The sequence below is a fragment of the Perca fluviatilis genome, chromosome 17 (assembly GCF_010015445.1).
Source record: "Perca fluviatilis chromosome 17, GENO_Pfluv_1.0, whole genome shotgun sequence".
Classification (NCBI taxonomy): Eukaryota; Metazoa; Chordata; class Actinopteri; order Perciformes; family Percidae; genus Perca; species Perca fluviatilis.
In genome coordinates, this window is record NC_053128.1 from 22,701,942 (window position 1) to 22,721,726 (window position 19,785).

General features: G+C 40.0%; 1 protein-coding gene across 2 annotated transcripts in view; it reads right to left on the bottom strand.

Annotated features, from left to right (window-relative positions):
- Positions 1-19,785, bottom strand: part of LOC120545613 (potassium/sodium hyperpolarization-activated cyclic nucleotide-gated channel 1) — a 117,277-nt gene that overhangs the window by 55,729 nt on the left and 41,763 nt on the right. The window contains exons 1-2 of one of the 2 annotated variants that reach the window (XM_039780125.1): positions 11,960-12,578; positions 3,768-4,191 (exon numbers count right to left, since the gene is read on the bottom strand). In XM_039780125.1, coding sequence (XP_039636059.1) covers positions 3,768-4,191; positions 11,960-12,309 — 774 coding nt within the window. In that variant the 5' untranslated portion in view covers positions 12,310-12,578. Of the gene's footprint in view, positions 1-3,767; positions 4,192-11,959; positions 12,579-19,785 lie in introns of those variants that run through there. The other variant, XM_039780126.1, reaches the window with a different exon arrangement.

Here is a 19,785-nt window from a genome sequence, read left to right on the forward strand (position 1 = left end):
GTGGGTAGTGGACAGTGGGTTTATCAGATTATTTTTCGCTGTAAAAAGGGGTTGATGACCACGGTGAGAAAAAAGTAAAGTAGTGGTTGTAAAACCAAAAGAATGAGCTGAAAGATGCTAAAACGCTACGTGGATCTGAGGGGAACTGCAGAGTCAAGTGATAATTCTATGTGGGTTCATCACTACAAGTGACACTTTTCACATTACATTTGACCCATTATTAATCTGAAAATATAGATTTTGTGCTTCTTAAAAGATGATTTTACACAATTAATAAATAGTAGTTAAAATGACCAAAAATGCTGAAGATCACAGCAAAGAGGCAAAACAACATGCCCTTGAAAAAAACATTTCCCTAGGCAGAAGATGTGACTAAGTCTACATTTCTTATTGCCCTTTCTGGCGCACATACAAAGTGCCTAAAACACTTTCTGTGTAGAGAACAGGTTATACATGTCTTTGAGTCAAGCTACACATACCGAAGGCTGAAAACATGTTGACTTAGAATCACTTAAAATATTTAATTTAAGTGCTTACATGAACACAAGAATATAAGAAAAATCTCAGAGTTATTTCCAGATGTGTAAACAGAGCACTGGCCTCCATTTGGTTGCTTGTTTAAAGTGTGGCGTTTGAGTACAAAGCGTATTTACTGCTCTGCGTGACCTTCACACTGCATGCTGCAATTTCCCTAAGCACTGTGCATTGCAATAATTATGTGTGAGCAAACAAAGGAATGAATGATTGAACAAACACACAGAGAACAATGAATACAGATAGAAATAGTAGCATCTAGTAGCACGGACACCAAGTAAGCTAGGGCCAGAGACTGCATAACCAAAAAATCACAAACTAGTGATCTTAAAAATCCAATTAAATGCTTATTCAAACTATTGCATCAAATATAGATTTTTTGTTGTTGTTGTTGCCATCATTACCTTTTCTGACTAAGTGGCACAGCCAGATGGAGTGATCTACTACTCCTCTCTAATGAGTGACAATCAGAGTGAGTTGCTTAAATAAGATGCATCAGTTCCTTTGTGGGCACCAATACGGTTTCGACTCGGCTGCTTAACATAAACCATAATAATACCCAGCAGTCACTTCCGAACAGCACTGTCCGTAAGAGGTTCTGTTTTGACACAAGCACTTTAAACAAGGCAAAGTATTTACTGAAACAAACTGTGACATTAAATAACACATTAAGACAACCTTTTAGAATCTTTTTAACATGTATACTCCCAGTGTCTAACACTCCAAGCAGGAAAATACTGCTTCTGGGAGGTAAAAATGAAGCTTGTAGGAGTGTGAGGCCTCGGAGAAGAAGAAGAAGACACCACAGAATAAGACCCAAAAGAGATTGTTGGCGAAACGACAAATCTGACTTAGCCCATTTCTGACGGGCTGATGAAATAACGGCCCTCTTTACTTCCCAGATGGAGGGAAGAGATGGTGATAAAGTGAAAAGAGGGGGGCAGGGAGCACACGACAGATGAAGGAATGACGGACATACAGGCTGGAAGATGATATATTGCCTAAACTCAATGCCAGAATAACTAACTGAGTCCGTCCCAAGGCTGATGTAATGATGGTTCACTGCTAGAAACCCATTACGACGACAGGAGACTGCATTTGTCCCTCCATTAAAGCGCTAATCCTGCAGCCTACACCTAACATGTTACGACAGCTTGGAATATTTCCACTGAGTGCCTTTTCTTTCCTCTCACGTCTCCTGTGGATGTGTCTGATTCGTTGTTGTTATATTATTCAGTCTGTCTAATGTGGTTGCACCAAAATAACTGTATTTCATTTCTATACTGTATTTTTAATCATAAAAATGTTAGACACAACAACATGTAGAGAAAGACAGGGTGCTAAAGGAGGATAACGTACCGTGAGTGAAAGAGGAGAAAAGAAATGCTAGAGGTGGGGGTGGGGGGTGTGGGGTTGAGGCAGAGTTTGATAAGCAGAAAGACGACTGGAGACAAAGAGGAATGACTGAGCATGAGAGAGAGGAAGTGAGAGCGCAGGGCTGTGAGCTCCGCTGTTGTATCCAAGCATTATGACACATCCCTATATACTGCACTGCCTGCCTCCCCGCATGCTCACTGCAGATTTTCATTAACCTTGCGGCACCGTCTATTTGTGTTTCTAACCTGGTCCATACCATCTCATCTTCCCATTGTATACAGCTCTGCAAACTAAACGGCTATATCATATACAGCACTGACCCTATCTGAAATTAATAATCAACTTCCCACACAGTGTGCATGCCAAGATAATAACACCAAGCAACTGCAATCCATATGCTGCTCCCTTTCAGAATATGGTTTGTGATGTGTGTGTATCTTACAGTAAATCCACATTTGGAGCTTGAATAATGCTTTGCTGAAGCATAAATAATGCTTTTGTTTGTCAAATGCCACATTATGCAGTAAGGGTAATTTTACACAGTTTAAAACATACACTGACAGAAAAATATAATCTGACATAAACAGTATAAAAATCTGCCACCTCATTGGTACTCAAGCACAAAGATGATCTTTTCCTGCTCCATAAATGTTCACTGATCCATAGCATGGGAGCTGGGAATTGGACACGCTGCACAAGTGTACTATTTACACCAAGTTCTGGCCAGATACTGTTTACGACTATAGCCATCAGTGTGCTTGTAAAAGCTTCTTATTATTACAGTTTCATAACAGTAGGTTTGCCAAATGCATCGTTATACAGTAAATAACCTATTTTTGCACTTCCATTGTTACTGATATATCATTGAACCTTACACTGCGTGCAGGTTGAGCCCTGACAACAGCACAATTTGCTTCAACCAGTGTAACAAACAGCAGGGATAGCAGCAGCGATGACGGGGGAGTCAGACAATAATGGACGGACAGGGAACTGTGGGGCAAGGACGTTCAGGACAAGGTGAGAGAAAGCGGCTAGCTTATTATAAAATGATGTTACAGCGTTATGGTCAACCACTTATATTTTAATCGGAGCTACGTTTTAAATCAAATGTAATGTCGGTGCTTTCGGTCACGATGTCTAAAACGTATCCATCTGCTGGAATGGTTCAGTCATGATATGGAGAAGCACAATCTTTCAGTGTGTAATGAAATCGTTACCAGGAGACTCAGAAGGCGAGAGCTTGGTTAAACAGTCAGGGAGTGCAATGACTCGATTGGAGGGTAATAATGTATCACTCTCCGGGGGGGTTTAACCTTGTGGATGTTCACACAAAATCCACCAGAGTCATCCAGTAAAACCACCCCAACAAAATATTAAGAGAGTTGTTCATTTAGCCTCTAATATACATTATCTTTATATAGATACATTGTTATTCTCTTGATAATATCATTGCCTATTATGCCCTGATTCCATATCAACTGTATAAAGCATCTTTTCGGAAAGAAATGGAGGCAACTGCTTTTGATTTCTGATTTTGAATTAATTTCACACATCAATGAGCTGAAATTGACATAACCACTTGTTATCCACAGATACGCCTTCTGACCAGTGGTGATTGACAGCACCGATTAGTATTGATCGTGCACAATTATATATGTGCATTAACCCTTCAAGGTTGATACCGTGCTGCTGGGAAAAAAGCACCCAGCCAGAGAACTACAATGCAGCACAGAAATATAAACAACCATAACTCTCTTACTCTGCATCATCTGCTCTTTGCTTTTATATCAATCCCCTTTTAATATTTATTTTCTGTTTACTGATGTACACAGACAAACTATACAAAATATACACACCTCCTCCCACTGATGTATGTATCTGATGAGTCGGGACAGTCTCAACAGACGCAGAAGACTGAGGATCTTCGTGAAGCGGACGATTCGCAGGGCACGTGCCGTTTTATATACCTCAGAGTCAAAGCCTTTCTCCACTATTAAAAAGATATAATCCACTGGAATGGAGGAGAGGAAGTCCACAACGAACCAGCTCTTCAGGTAATTCATCTTGATGACTTTGGGGTCAAGGATGATCTCAGAGCTCTCCTCGTTGACGATCCCCGTCCTGAAGTTCATGACCAGGTCCACCAGGAAGATGGTGTCCGAGGCCACATTGAAGACCAGCCAGGTGGTGGTAGTCTGCTCTGAGAAGAATGTTATTCCCACAGGAATGATGATTAGATTCCCCATCATCATGATGAGCATTATCAAGTCCCAGTAGAACCTGCAAAGCAACACATATGAATCAGTAATGCAAGGTAAAAAAAACCACATGTTGTAGACAGTTAATGCAGAAAGCGTCTATTCACATTTCCAAAGAATGTGAACACACCTAAAGGACTTTGTCTGAGAGTACTTCTGGAACAAATTACAGCAACTCAATTGTGTCTTTTGGACAATTGAGAAATCTGGTTTGAAACCTGCACACTTCTACTTGTAACTGCTTTATATAATTGTATTTTCTTTTGCACCCATATTATCCTGTGTATTTATCAAATCATTTTCCAATTCTGAATGTTTTATTGTCTTTCTATATTTCTTATGATTGTAATTTCTGTGTTGTTGTTCTGTATTTGTCTTTGTAATCTGACTCAATGACATTGAAAATGAGGATCGGACCTCAATGATTTCTGAAGGATAAATAAAAGGTTGAATAAATGAAGCTGTGCCAAATGTTTGCATCACAATCCTCCATTAAGGCTGTAAGAATGCGGCTAATTCCATGAGAATCCATTCAATAGTTGACGAGACATTTCCCTCACAACCACAAATGTCAACCTCATGGTGGCACTGGAGGAAAAGTTAAAGGGGGAAAAGGGGATTACTTAAGTCAGCGGGATTCATCCTCTGGGGACCGTGAATATCTGCAAAACATTTCACAGCAATCTATTCAATATTTGCTGCGATACTTCCGCCTGGACCAAAGTGTTGGACCAACCACCATTCATGCAGCATTGCAGCTAATATGGCTGAACAACAATGTTATGGTTGTTATAATAGTCTGACTCATTACCTGCTATGGAAGTTCTCCTATCAGCATATAATGTAACATGTTGCCAATCTGTCGAAACTACTAACAATAATCAGTAGGACTTTTTTCAAGACGGAGGTCTGTGGATGTGCAGAGGGTCCTCACATGCTATCCTACAGAGGGAAGTTAGAAGGATAATGTCCAGCTTTGACAGCTATGCTTGTGTTGATACCTAAATTTCTTCTTAGACATTTGTCAGGGCTCACAATTAAAAGGTACAGTAGGTAAGCCTTATAAAACCAACTTTCTGTCATATTTGCTGAAACTGATCCTATGTTCCAGTAGAACTACATGAAGCAGGTCATTTAAAAAAGAATCCGGCTCCTCTGGCACCACCTACAGCCTGTAGTGCGATTTGCAAAAATCCTCACTTCCCTGTTCAGATGCACCAATCAGGGCCAGGGGGTGTCTAACTGCGTGTCAATCACTGCTCATGCACACAAATTAATTCTCCCTTGTGGCGGGAGGGGCTTAGGAGACCGTTTTGGGCTTTAGCGGAAAGGGGGGAGGGACTGAGAAGTTGTCGATGTTCAAATTTTTTGGCTAAGTCCTGGATCTTCCCAATCCTGCCTACAGCACATTTAACTATGATTCAAAAACATCAAGAAATGTGCACTTTCTGTATGTATGCAGGGAGGGCCCTGTTAGAATGAGACCCTAACATCCTTCCTGGTTGTGTTAATATTCCTGCCTTACATTCCTCTGTCTTGTGATGAACAGAGCCAGAAGTGATTCATCAGCACCCTGCTCTTTTCACGAAGTGTCCTGGGCCTCGATAAAGGCCGAGCAACCGTGAATGAAAATAGATGCTTTCAGGAATCCTATCTCGTGCTAAAAACTCTCCACTGACGCCATCCCTGCCTGCCTCTGCTCTGCCTTGCTGCCCATCCATTGCTGCTGTTGAAGATGGAAATGGACGGGCTGGCTGGTTGGCAGGCTGCCTGTCTGGCTGGCCACCCAGTAATGGATATCTTTGAATGAATTAAGACGGGGGCCTTGGCTTTATAAATATCCAAAGATCATGTGTCCGATAATTGTCTTCACTTCAACTAAACAGCGGTCATCTAGGTGGTTGAAAATATCCACCAGAGGTATTTTTACACCAGCAGGCATTGAACTGGGGCCTATGGAGTGGACTCTTCAATGAAGAGCCTTGACTTAGCACCTTGAAAGCGTCATCAAAGCACAGAACATGATGCACTTTGGATTATTTGATGCTAATCATTCCTCTCAAGTTTCAATGGAAGAAAAAAAAAAAAACAATGAGCATGACATTTTTGGTTCACCTTAACTAATACCACACATACCCTGAATCATACCATTTTGAATACACACACTATTGGGACTAAGTTGGAAACTTTCCATGGGATTTAACGGGACTATATGGGAATTAACGGGAATAAACTGGAATTAATGGGAATAAACTGGATATTTTTAATATTGCTTGTTATAATACTGTTAGTCTATAACAGGGAACTTAAATGCAGTTGGAAAAAAAACGTCTTGCAGCATAATCTTGGTTAAAACAACCTGATTTAATGCAACTTCAGTTGAATGTCCTCCCTATATTCATCAATTACATGCAAAGCAGTAATCAGCATAGGCTACTACATACTTGTAAACATTTAGTTTTTGAAATACGGGAGTTTTTTTTTCTTTCTTTTTTTTGGGGGGGTGGAAGGGGGTTAATACATACCCATTGCTATTAACCTATGTGTGTTAATTGTATAGCCCACTTGTTCTTGATAGGGTGGAAACAATAGACAGCTCTGATGGTTAGCTTAGCACGCATATAACCATAACCATAAATCAACGGCAGCATGCTAGATACCTTCATATGTTAAGCTAAAGGTCAATGGTTTGGGCTACTACTTAGCCTACTGCAGGGCTACTGAGATCACACCCACTCAACATTTGTATTCACTGTAAATGCCTGTCTGCTTATTACAAAACAAAATGTTTATAATTATGTTTGTATAAGATGGTTTGTATGAATTACCCAACATTTCCAGTTAATTCTCGTAAATTCCCATAATTTCCGTTAATTCCCATGAAAGTTTCCAAATTGGAATGTTTCCAAAATTCCCCAGCTTAACTTTCCATGGAAAGTTTCCGGAAATTTACCGGAAAATTTCCGCCCCTTTGCAACCCTAATTGGGACACACACTGTACCCCTTCAGCAGACATGCCAGGATAATATGCATACAGCACAGTATGTGTGTGTGACATGACTTATTTGCAATTTGAATGTTTAATAAGAGGCTGCAGTGATCTGCTATGATTCATCTTTGTAATCGCTTCTTAACAATACAGTACAAAAACTATTCATATTTGAGAGGAACAAGAATAAAAATAAAGATGAAACCATGATTATAACAATATTTTTAGGGATCTTTGTATAAAACATAAAATACTTTAGAAAACTTAACTAGTCCGTAGTTAAAAAAGAGAGCTTAATGAAAAAAATGAAAAAAGGAACAGTTAAAAATAGGATCTCAAAAAGTCAAAGTTCATGATCTAAAATGAATTAATTTATGGAATTGTTTGTGAAAAGTACGAAAATCAAAACTACTTTTGTTTTCTTTTCATTTTGAAAACAATTGTTAAACAATAATTTGTTTTGGTTCCATGTTTCAAGTAATGGATATGTGGGATTTTTTTCCATTCGTATTAATATCATCAAAAGCCCACAGAGTGCCCACATCTTTCGCTTTCTCTCATGACTCGTGTAGGAGGCATTTATACTGTATATGACCTCTGAGACACCCACTTATCTAATGAATAACACAGTTTTACTTTTTGAATCAAAAACTACAGAACAGGAAACAGCAAACATGCTGCATTAGAGAGAAGGTGTTTTCAAAGTTAAAGAAAGAACAAAAGCCCTGAAAAACTAAGAGCATTTCAGATGTTTGAACGCTAAGTGAGTCGTCCACTAGCTTTTTAAAGAGCCAGTCAAGTGTGCCAATGCAGCCAGCTCCAACGACTGCACCCAGCTCTTGCTACATTATTGTATTAATGTCTTGCTTCAATGCTCCAACTCTGAGAATGCACCCCGCCCCAGTTAAACCAGTAGCTAAGAGCGTGTGCACCCAGCTGTAAATGCAGCTCCTACTCCAGCAATGCAGTCAGTAACCAGTCAAACTCCTGCTTCAGGTTCGGCAGCTCCATCAGTGCACCTGCTTTACTTACACATTCACCCGGAGCTCTAGCAGTACACTCACCTCTAGCCCATATGTGTCCAGAGGTTTTGCACCAGCTATGCATTCACATCCAGTTGAGCTTTGCAACCTGCACTGTCCGCCGCTAGTCATTTATTATGCTGAGTTCTTCTTCAACTTGTCATCACGCTGCTGAACTGCTGTTCTGATTGTTTAATGTGTGAGTTGCAATCACTGGATCACTGTTCCCTAAAACAGGAGGCTCTGCAGTAACACTGTAGACACAGCATTGGTTCCTCTGTCAGATGTATGCACCCTGTGTGAACTAATAAAAAATAAGCCTTTCTTACTACAACTTACTATACAGTATCATACAAAAACACACTTTCAGACAACAATACCAACCAGAAAGCCATACAGGTTCTTTGCCAAATGTTGAAAGTTGACACTCAACTTTTATAGCCCCGTGTACCTACCAAAAACAGGAGCTCGGAGCTGTAGAACCCAAAAAGCCCAGCCCTGTTGTCGATCAATGAACTAGATTCAGTCAAACAATCCGGCTCTATATCAAGCCAGCTCATTTCTTCTTGTAGGTTTCCTCCCTACAACAAGTGCTCCATCCTAATCAATGCCAGACCTCTGCTGCCAAGCAACAGAGGGAACCCCATACAGTCTTACTCAGCACAGCCCGACCCTATCCAATCTGCAATGTGACGAGTATACCCTGCTACAAGAGTTGACATACCCGTTTGGATGTAGACAGTGGGAAATAAAGGGATTCGGACTTCCGATCAAATTAATGGAGGTCAAGGTCATCTATGATAAAATGCAGCATATGAGTACAGATTGTCAACCTAACATCATTCTCTGTGGATGTGTCTCTTGGAGGGCAAAAGGTTTGTTGGAATCGGCTACAATGTTCCACACTGGATCCTAAATTTAAGGACAAACATGTAATTTTAAATGACCCTGAGAGATTGCAAGAAAAAATAAAAGATATATTCTAGGTAGCACGACAAGATTAAACGGCAAGAAAAAACGGTGAGCAAGAACAGCAATGTGGCATTTTAACAATGATCAGATGTTACTATGTAATGGATAAAACAAACCCATCTGTCTTGGCCAAACAGACGCCCTCTTTAACTCTGAAAGAAAACAACACTGAGAGTCTTTCAGACTATGACAAAGGCCTCTCCTTATCATAACCTGAGGTGTATGAGGCCATGCATGAGGCCTCTCTAAAAATCTATGAATAATGAATATTACTAACCTGCCATTAATCTTTAAGCAGCCACTGTGTACAAAGAATATGTTGGATATTGAGTTTCAAACACTCCCACAAAGCGATATAAAGCCCGTGTGAATAGTGGTGTCATTCATGGGCTGTACTTACGTAAGAGTTTTCATTAAAAGACCATACAGTGTTTTCTCTTTTTGGTCACACAAATTTCTGCCACAGTATAGAAAGGAATAGGGGACAGTAAAGGTGTAATATAATTACATAGAAAACTATTCACAAACTAAAATAAGTGGTGGTTAAATTAAGCCCCACGGTAGAAAACTAGATTACCTTTTAAGCTACAGTACAAGTCGACCTGCCAAACAAAGTGTACTCTTGCACCTCCATTATTTGTGCACCAGCATTATAGGTAGCTTGAAGCACTGGGCTATAACCTCACAGTACAAGCCACGATGCAATCTCACTGCAAGGGGTTGTGTCTTAATACTGGCTAGAGGACAAGGACTTCCTGAAAAAAATGCTCTTTGGAAAATGTCACGAGTAAGGAACCATAGGGGGCCATCACCAGACTAATCTCCTTGAGCAGAATGAATTTTTTTTTTTTTTTTTTAAATGGAAAAAAAATCCCAATTGATAGCCCAATATGTCTCATATTTAGAATATGCTCTAAGACATAAATACTGTAGGTGTACTACAGTAACATGATCCATTCATTCCCATTATGGAGTTTTTTTCTCTGCACTTTCCACCTAAATCTTCCATCTCTTTGAAAAAGGTTCAGCATACAGTGGATCACAAATACAGCCAATACACTTAAGACAACTAATTAACTGCCAGCTGTGAAAAAGGTATGCATATCACTAAATTGTTCAGGTCTATAAACCTTTTGCCATCTTGTAGAGGGGGGTCAATCTCCTTACATAATTGTTTTCAGACACTGCTAAGCTCATTGACTGTGTTGTGCTACTAATCCTTGCCCACCATCATTGTGCATCTGTGTGAGCACAAGGGCATGTGCATATGCCTGCATCTTTGTGTGGGGGAGTGCAGGATATCCTAGTTAGCATTATCTTTATGTGTGATTAAGTGCAGATTAGATATATTGTGATGTATTTTATCTCATGGTTGCATTAAAATCATTCCATACCAATAAAAGTAAGGCAATGCTACACAGTCATAAAAGTGCAATTGTAACTATCAATTCTTAATGTTAGAATTCAGCTTGCAGACTCTGAAGCAGCAGCATAAAAGCTGAGAGGAAAAAGAGTGCTGCATACTCAGGCCGGCTGAGTTCAGGACCATGGACAGCTCTGTGTTACAGGCTAGGGATCAACGTGTCCTGGCACGTTACATGTCACTTCAATGGAAAAACAGGGATGATTGTCACCATCAAGCTGTGTCAGGGGACACAGGTACAGAGACTGGACTAGATGAGATGCTTAATTGGTTGAGTGGTGAACTGTAAACATGCAGCTTGTGGAGAACCAGTCCTGGCTGTACCTGACCTCATTTGTTTACCATTTGAACGCACTGTGCCAGAAATTGTTAAACAAATGAAAGCAAATTAGAAGCAGCTTGTCTAAACCCACAGCGGCTGGGCTCATTTGCAACACTAGTTATCATGAACGTGTAAATATATGGGGCTGCTCTTTTATCAAGCAGTTGGCGCCTCACTCTTTAGGACAATGCACTATATGTGGTTGTTCAGGTGAGAGAGTGACAAAGAACAAATACATAAGAATCATGTCACTGTGGCATTTAGTGAATGCCAAGGAAGGAAGTGTGGCGTGATCAGCTCCTTTTGAAAAAAGCACATTCCATCACATTTCCTCCCTCAATACACGTCACTCATTCATTAGTGCTGTCAAATGTTTGCCAGATCAATTTTGACTGATTAATTAAAAACACGGCCATTTTCTCCTTAATAGTTTCCCTGCGCGATTTTACCGCATTCTGTGCATTTTTGCACACAGGCCCGTCGTCTTATACCGCCGCCTACAATGAAATGTTTACAACGGTGATGGTGCAATGGCACTGGCACGTTGTGTCCAGGTACTGCCGCCCCTATGTCGCAATGAGGACCTGATACTGTGCTGTTATTGTGAAACAATCAGAAAAGGTGTGCTTGCGTGCGTGTGTGTGTGTGTGTGTGTGTGTGTGTGTGTGTGACATTCACCATCCTTTTTTCCAAGGACATCTCACCGATACACCTTTGTAGTCTTAACGCGTCCCTCTCCATTATAATGAAAATGCCGCAATGAAACACATTGCTTGCCGCAAACAAGCACATTTTGCCAGTGAAGCCTTCAGCCAGCGGAAGCCTGATTGCTTAAATACAGAGGTAGATTAGGGTGCGCTTCGGGGCAGGCTGTGTGTGTGTGTGTGTGTGTGTGTGTGTGTGTGTGTGTGTGTGTGTGTGTGTGTGTGTGTGTGTGTGTGTGTGTGTGTGTCGATGACAGAGCGTTATGTGTGAAAGTGTATAGCTTGCAGACCCTCGGGTGACGGGAGGGGTGGATATAAACGGGGGGGGGGGGAAGCAGGTGTCTTTTCCAGCCCTTACCTAAAATCGCTATATGGATGAATGATCCAGTATCCGGCCGTTTGAACCCTCTCTTGCTCTTTCTCCACGGCTTTCTGACTGCCGAACATACGCAAGGAGAACTTATTGACTCCGGGCTGCATCATGGCCCCAAATTGCCTCTGCATAAAACCATGTTGCCTTGCCGCCCCGTCCAGATCGTCAAAACCGACCATGGCCTCTTCCCGCTCCCCCTTGAAGCCCACTGAGTTGCCGTGGTCCTTCTGGCTTCCCGTGTTATTTTTCTGTATCGAGTCTTGCCTCTGAAAAACATTATTCCCATCCGCCTTCTCCTCCTTGTTGCTGGAGAACGAATTCGATTTGTCTTCCATGGTGTTTTTAGTTTCCCCGTATTTCTTTGTGGCAAAGCGTTGCGTCTCCTGCTCGGGAGGGCTGCGCGCAAAACTCGAGAGGACCCGCCGTGAGCTCTCCTGTTTTTTCTAATTTTATTATGTCCTTCAAACTGTTCAGCTCCTCCGCCTTCAGTGCGAGTGCTGCAAACTGAGACAGAGTGCCCGAGAACCCTGTGGATCAGATTTCTTGGGTTACCGCCATCTACCGACGGCCCCGGCTTCTACCGTCCAAAGCCTCTGTCTCACTTCGCACGGCACTGCGGTTTAACTGGCACATGCCCCTGCACCTTATTTACATAATGTGGCTCCGTCACCTCTCCGCTCCTCTGTCACCAGCATCACACATGGCGGGAGGAAGCCGATATTATAGTAGCAGAGCGCATGGTATATAAAGTTAATGAAGACCTGTTTAAAAAATTTTTTTATCAATTGACAAAGCATGTGTGCCTCCTGTGGCTCGACTGGCGGCAGGTTTGTTTCCCACTGAGGAGTGATAATAGAAGACAACACGGTGAAACAGACTGTGATGCCGGTGTGATCATAGTTTGTGCCACTGGTCATATGAGGAAACTAGTTGAACATCTTGCGGAAATCACACATTTTAAAGTGTTGCAGATATGATCCAACATTTAGAGTGTGGATGCACTGACTGCATAGATAGAAGCACTTGTTTGCATATAAGCAACCCAAGCTTCATTATGCATCTCTTAAAGCATACACACTTTGTTAAATCAACATATCATCTATTGATTGTTTGGTTTGTAAAACTTCAGATAATGGCGAGAAATTCCATCACAAATCCAGAGCCCTGTGACACCTTCACAATGCCGGTTTTGTCCAACCAACAATATTATAAAAAGAAATCCTACAATTCCTGAAGCCCAAACCATGAAATGTTTGGCATTTTGCATGCAAAATCACTTAAACAATTATCAAAATAGTTACCTATTCATTTCTGTCAATCGTCTAGTTGATTATCCGACTAAAAGTTGGAAAAGAAAATATTTAAGGAAAGTGCAAGTACCTCAAATGTTTACTTAAATAAAGTACTTGAGTAAATGTACTTATTCTAGTATTGAAAAAAAGACAAAGACATAAGATTAAAGAGAAGCAGTGAAACAGCAGGGTAATGAAGTGATGGGGAAGGAACATTTAGTTTCATTTCATAGTTTTAGTTACTTTTCAGATTAAGATATTTTTATACAAAACATATAATCCTTTTAAATAATACCATGCATTGTTTTAGATTAAACTACCCAACAGTGTATAAATTAGTAAAATTAGCTCCATCTTGAAAAACTAAAATAACAAAGTGCTGCTTACACATTAATGCATTAGTAATAATAATCCAGTAATTAAAGGTTGAATAATATAACACTCTTTTACTCTTTAACTTGTAAAAGACTATTTTTCCATTGAGGTATTGCCATATTTTACATACCTAAAGAATCTGAACTGTTCAATCCACTGCTGTAGGTACAGACAGATACTTTTATCGGTTTATATTTTATTCTGCTTTTTATTGTGAGTTAACACGTTCATTAACATTTAGGCAAAAAATCGATTCACATTTGTATCGCGATTCAAAATCTACCAATTTAAAATCGATTCATAGAATTCCCAAAATCTATTCATTTTGTTTCTTCTTTTTTCATTTTGTAATGGCGTTTATACTATTGTCCTGAAATTAGTTTAGGTCGCCATTCCCATGGATGGCGCTGCATCAAATTCACACTAAGACGCCTGGGCAGTTGTTATAATCAAAAGAAGAACGAGTGCAGCAGAAGTAGTTTAGTCGGCGCAAACAATGGCACACAGAAAAAATGATTCAACCTGCTCCATCCTCATTGAAGGCGAGAGTTTGGGCACATTTCAGCTTTTATAACCTCGGGGAGAAGACGGAACTTGATAGGAATCATGCTATATGCAGGCTTTGCAAAGCGAAAGTTAAAAGTATTTTGGAAACACCACAAACTTGAGAACTCACATGGTACGCCATCACCCAGAGATTAACATTAAATTACCTAACATGCCAGTCAACCAACGCACTCTTTCAATGCTCTAAACTCCCACCAAACTCTGAACAAAAAGCTCTTTTTATATAACAGTTTTATTTTATACTTTAATTAAATGTATTTGAAAGCTGGCCAAAGCTTGGCACTTTGCAGTTTTAAGTTGCAAAAGTTTTAATTTTGTATGAAGACATATAAAGTAATATCAAACTACATTTAATTTTACATAACTACATAAAAGTTTATTTTCTTTTTAATTGTATGTCTACTGCAATCACATGGGAAAAGTAACTACATTTACATACTGTGGATCGTTTTTTTAAACAAGAATCGTTTTTTGAATCGAATCTTGAGCCTAAAAATCGATATTGAAACGAATTGTGACATTTTCTGAAACGTGCACCCCCATTCAAATTCTTGCTTGATTTTTGAATAAAGATGTGCATAGTGAACCATTTAGAGCTTGCTTTAATTCATCTTTATAAAAAGAATAATAATGATAGGAACACTTCCTAGAACTGTGAGAGAGCACCATTCAGTAAAACAGAGACTCTCTCCACAATGTGGCATTACATACCCACACTGAATCCACACGCTCAGTCTTTTCATGGCAACACAAAACCGCAGCTGCTGTGTACATCACTAGAGACAACATTAGCTCAGAAATGTTGCATGTTTGGAAGTGGATTATTATGTAATGATCCAAATGTTAACGTAATTGAAACAGACATCCCTTGATTTTTTTGTGTGCCTTTATTCTCTCAGCTGGGTTTGTGTTGGGTTGGATTAGTTGGCATGTGCATGTGTGTTGGCAAATGTTTCCCCTACAAAACGCTTTTGTAACTTCAGTTTCATAGTTAATGGGGTCAGGGAGGGGAAAAAAATGTTGCATAAGATTTATGGCTTAAAGTAATACTGATATTTAACAAAGTGCAAATCCCAGATGGTCCATTCACATGTCAGGGACTAAATACAACAAGGATACATGTACCAGTAGGGGAACAAGCGTAAGATGGATTCATGTAAGGTAAACCTTCATTTTAGGTTTGGTCAAATCTCATCACAAATCACAAATTTGCCCCAGGGGGGCTTTACAATCTGTACACCACACGACACTCTCTGTCCTTTTTGGATAAAATGTCCCCAAACAAAACCTTAGAATAAAAAAGGCAGGAAGAGCAACTGAGGAGGGATACCTCTCCCAGGACAGAGAGACTTGCAATACAGAAGATGTCATGTGTACAGAGTACACTAACATAAGAAATAGAATGTGAGAAATCTATGAGAAAGAAGTATCCAGGAGGATGTCAAGCAGCTTCCAGGTGCCGCCAAACAGATAGAGACTGAGTCACATGACCTCCTCTCCACCAAGTAACCTGGAAGGTGGACAGGCTATACAAACACACAAGGAACAAATGACGGAGAGAGAGAGATAAAGAGAGAGAGAGAGAGAGAGAGAGAGAGAGAGAGAGAGAGAGAGACTGAATCTCCTAAAAGACAGTGTTGTCATGCATCTGAATCTGCAGGATAATTCCTCCAATAAAACAATAAAACATTGTGTTATTGTAGTTTTGAGAGTCGCGGTGTGATTCTCTAGTTACAAATGTCAAAAATGAATGGTAAACTATTGTATTTCCTTTTTTAATTTTCATCAAACTTAAAGTGGAAATTGAGATATCAGTGAGCTTTGAGATTTCTCAATGAGATTTCTAACCTCATACAGTTTGGAAATTTACATTAAAAAGTTGAATATACTGCATGTTGTTTCTTGTTAAAGCTGATCCCAGTGGGATTTAATCCTGCCTTATATTATAGTACAGAATATTAATAAAATGGTGAGCCAAATATCCTGCTTTCTGCATGACAAACTGGGTTCCTGATTTGTTATGATGGCCCCATGCTGAAATTGCATTGTGTCTCTAAGATTACGTCCAGTCATCTCGGCTTACAGTCAATACCTCATCTGGACATGAAACAATACATACCCCCGCTCTGCCAGCCATTGCTTATGCCACAAATAGCATCAGCCATCTACAGGATGGCAGCATTGTGTTACAATGCCCCCATCGGCTCCTTCTCATTTTCTCAAAGTCATTTAATGTATAGCAAGCTTATCCTTTAGAGAGGCTTTGTTTCTTTTATTCACAATATTTTGAGGCGTCATTTAGATTATGCTTTCAACAAAATGGGAGAAAAAAAGGTTTTTGATTATTTTTTACACTATAACAAGTTGGAATTACTGGAAGTACTGGAATACATCGTCTGTACTGTACTGTACTGTAGTGTCCTTTGTTTTAGAAGTCTTTCCATATCAAGTGCAGAGTACATTTTAGGAAGTAAAAGTTGCAAATCCCCGCTAGTTTCACCGAAACATCTGAGGGACCAAGCTCAATAACTGACGCAACTTAAACATACAAATCTTCCACCTCCTGGGCCAAACGTGACTACAACTTGTCCTCTTTGGACTCTTGTCCCATGACTGACTTTAATTAAGCCACGATTGGGGCTGGGAAGATGGTGTTGTAACATGATTGCAGGCTTTGGTCAGTCTCCAGCTGAGACTATCAGGGTATCATGGACGTCAGCGATGAGGCTGAGGCATTGGACGAGCACCAGCCGAAGGTCAAGGTTGACTCAATCAGCAAACTGACTGGTAGAAACAAATGAGAGCATTACAACGCTCAGTCAAGAAGATGATTATGATAAAATTAAGAGTTATATGTTTGTAAACATCAAAACGGTTAACCCAATTAGTGTAGAAAAACACACCGTCCCATTGTTGCATTTCCTCACCAGTGAACTCATCCACTCACCCACTTACAAAAAAATATTTCAGCAAAAGTTAGAAGTTAGAATGAAACATTTGCAGAACAAAACCATTTCCCTAACGTGATGTCAGTTGCAACAGGATAGTGGGGTGGCACTTACTGCATCAATCAAACAAGTAAACGAGTTACATGTCAGTGGGGTTAATGTGAGAGTCGGCATTACCATATCATAATTAGATCCACACAGTTGAGCACTTCTTTAACCTTTACAGATTATGCAGCCACCCTCTCGCTCATTTCTATGAATTAATGGTCAACTACTGCTTATCCACACTACATGAGAACGAGAGTGTGTGCGCCTCAAAGCTAATGAGGTCTTGTAGGATTGTCAGTGGCTAAAGTTGCACAGTATGAAGGAAATATCTGAAAAAAGCTGACCAGTGCCTGAACTGCACATGAACCTGTTCACTAGATGGATCCCACAACGACTTGAAATGAAACACTGTTGAGGCCACGTTCATGTTATTAGATGGTAGAGGTGGAAAAAGTCCCATGTTTACAACTTCATCACTTCATCATCTCAAGACAGTTGTAGAGGTTGGCCATTAAAAATAGTGTGCATTGACATAATACCACTACATCCATTACATTTGAGTTTGATTACCACAAATTTAAAATATGAAAAGGGTAGCTAGAAGAGTTTCCGTGACTCGTGTATGACATGAATGCAGTATAAGCACTGGTTAGTTCTCACTGGTTGTCATGGATTTATAGCGTGGTCTGCAAAGTAGTGCTGTGCCCAACCCATTCAACACACTACATTCAAATTCTAAACAGATTTGGAGTATGAAGTTTAGTCACCAAAGTGCCAGAATTAAGTATACTGACATAAGTCAGGGATCAATGGATGTCATTAAATCCACTACTAAAAATACTTACTACGGATTACTTCGCGTAGCAAGTGGACACTGCATATGCCCCAAATCTGGAACTAGGCATTGAAAGGCTGTCAGTGGTGCATCAACAGCTGCTCCACTGTCCACTGCCATTGTCCTTTATCGAGAAAATAGGTGCTTTACACATTCTGTAGAAATGTGGTTGCAATTGATCTAAATAGATATGCAGAAAAGTAAAATCCCTTATAAAACTATACATACAGTATAGTGTTCTAAATTCATTGGGGCAATAATAGATTGCAGTGTTTGAGTTTCGTCAGAGAATTTAAGGACACAGACTCAGTGGAGGTGCAAACTTTGTTGGAGTATTAGTAATATATATTATTGTTTTGGAACACGCAACAGTGTTTGTCATTGGGCTACATGTCCTCCTTCATGCTGAGGTGATGTTATCGTGTTGTATGTAATTGAGCTGTAGCAGGAGTGAGTTCCTAAAACCCTAGTGAGCTGCCTGCCTAACCTGGATGCAACCCAGCTTTCTCAGACAATTGTTTGACCCAACACCTGATCCTGATCATCTTGGGGAGACAAATAATTGTTGATTAATACAGGTAAATCATTTTAGAGCTCACTGTGTATTGTAAACAGTACCTCACCCAAGAATCTGGTCCCCATCAAACATGATGGAGGAACATGTAGCACAATGAGAAACACTGCTGCATGTTCCAAAAACCATCATAAAAAACATAATAGTTTTATTAGTAATACTCCAAACTGCAACATTGTTGCCTATTGGGTTATTATTGCCTATTGGTTTAATTTAAGTGTCTTTTAACCTTTTTCAAGAAAGTTGACAAAGTGCAATGTAACATGTGTTGCAGGTCTGTTGACGTGACACAGTTCCAGGCACCTTTGCCCTGAGGACACATATGCCCAGACAGTGGATCAGGTGCTGATGCACCATTCATTGACAGCCTTTCAATGCCTAATTCCAGATTTGTGGCATACACAGTGTCCACTTGCTACGCGTAGTAATCCCAAAGGATTGGCAAGTATTTTTAGAAATGGATTTACTGACGTCCATTGATAACTTGATGGGTGGAGTCTTTCAGACCAGTCATGGACCTCGTTGAGTATAGTTTTGTTTATCAGTATGTGTGTATGTGTGGGTGGGTGTAGGCTTCTTAGCTATCTACTTGCAGGCCTAACCACAGTGCTTGAATAATGGAGTTAATCTGATAGAGAAGTGCAATCAGGTTTTCTTCCATTCTAATTTAAGAAAGTTGCCATGTTTCTGTCTGCTGTCTTATCTGAAACTCATCATAATGAAAACCAAACAAGAATCCAATGATTATCTCCTCACAATGACCCTAGTTATTCCTTTATGTGCTCAGCAATTTTGGTTTGTTGGATTGTCCTTATGCTGGGTTTCCCGTCATCACATGTGCTCCACAATCACCAAATGTTCACAATACCGTAGGAAACTAAAATGATTTTAGAACGGGGTTTGTCATTTGGTAGTTTAATGCCCTGCACCTACTGAACTGACATAAGAGAAGTTGAAGAAATCTCCATTTGAAAAGGGTAGAAACTCTCATTTGATTTACACATTAAAGATATTACCAGAATATTTCCTCCAATGAACTACATGTACCTATTTCAAGACAGGTCTTTCTTCAAAGTGCCTCTGCTGATGCATCAGTAAGTGCTTGGGCGCATACCATCACACTTTTGCATTTCTGTCCCAAGAATAATAATGAAATCTCTGAATCTTTGGAA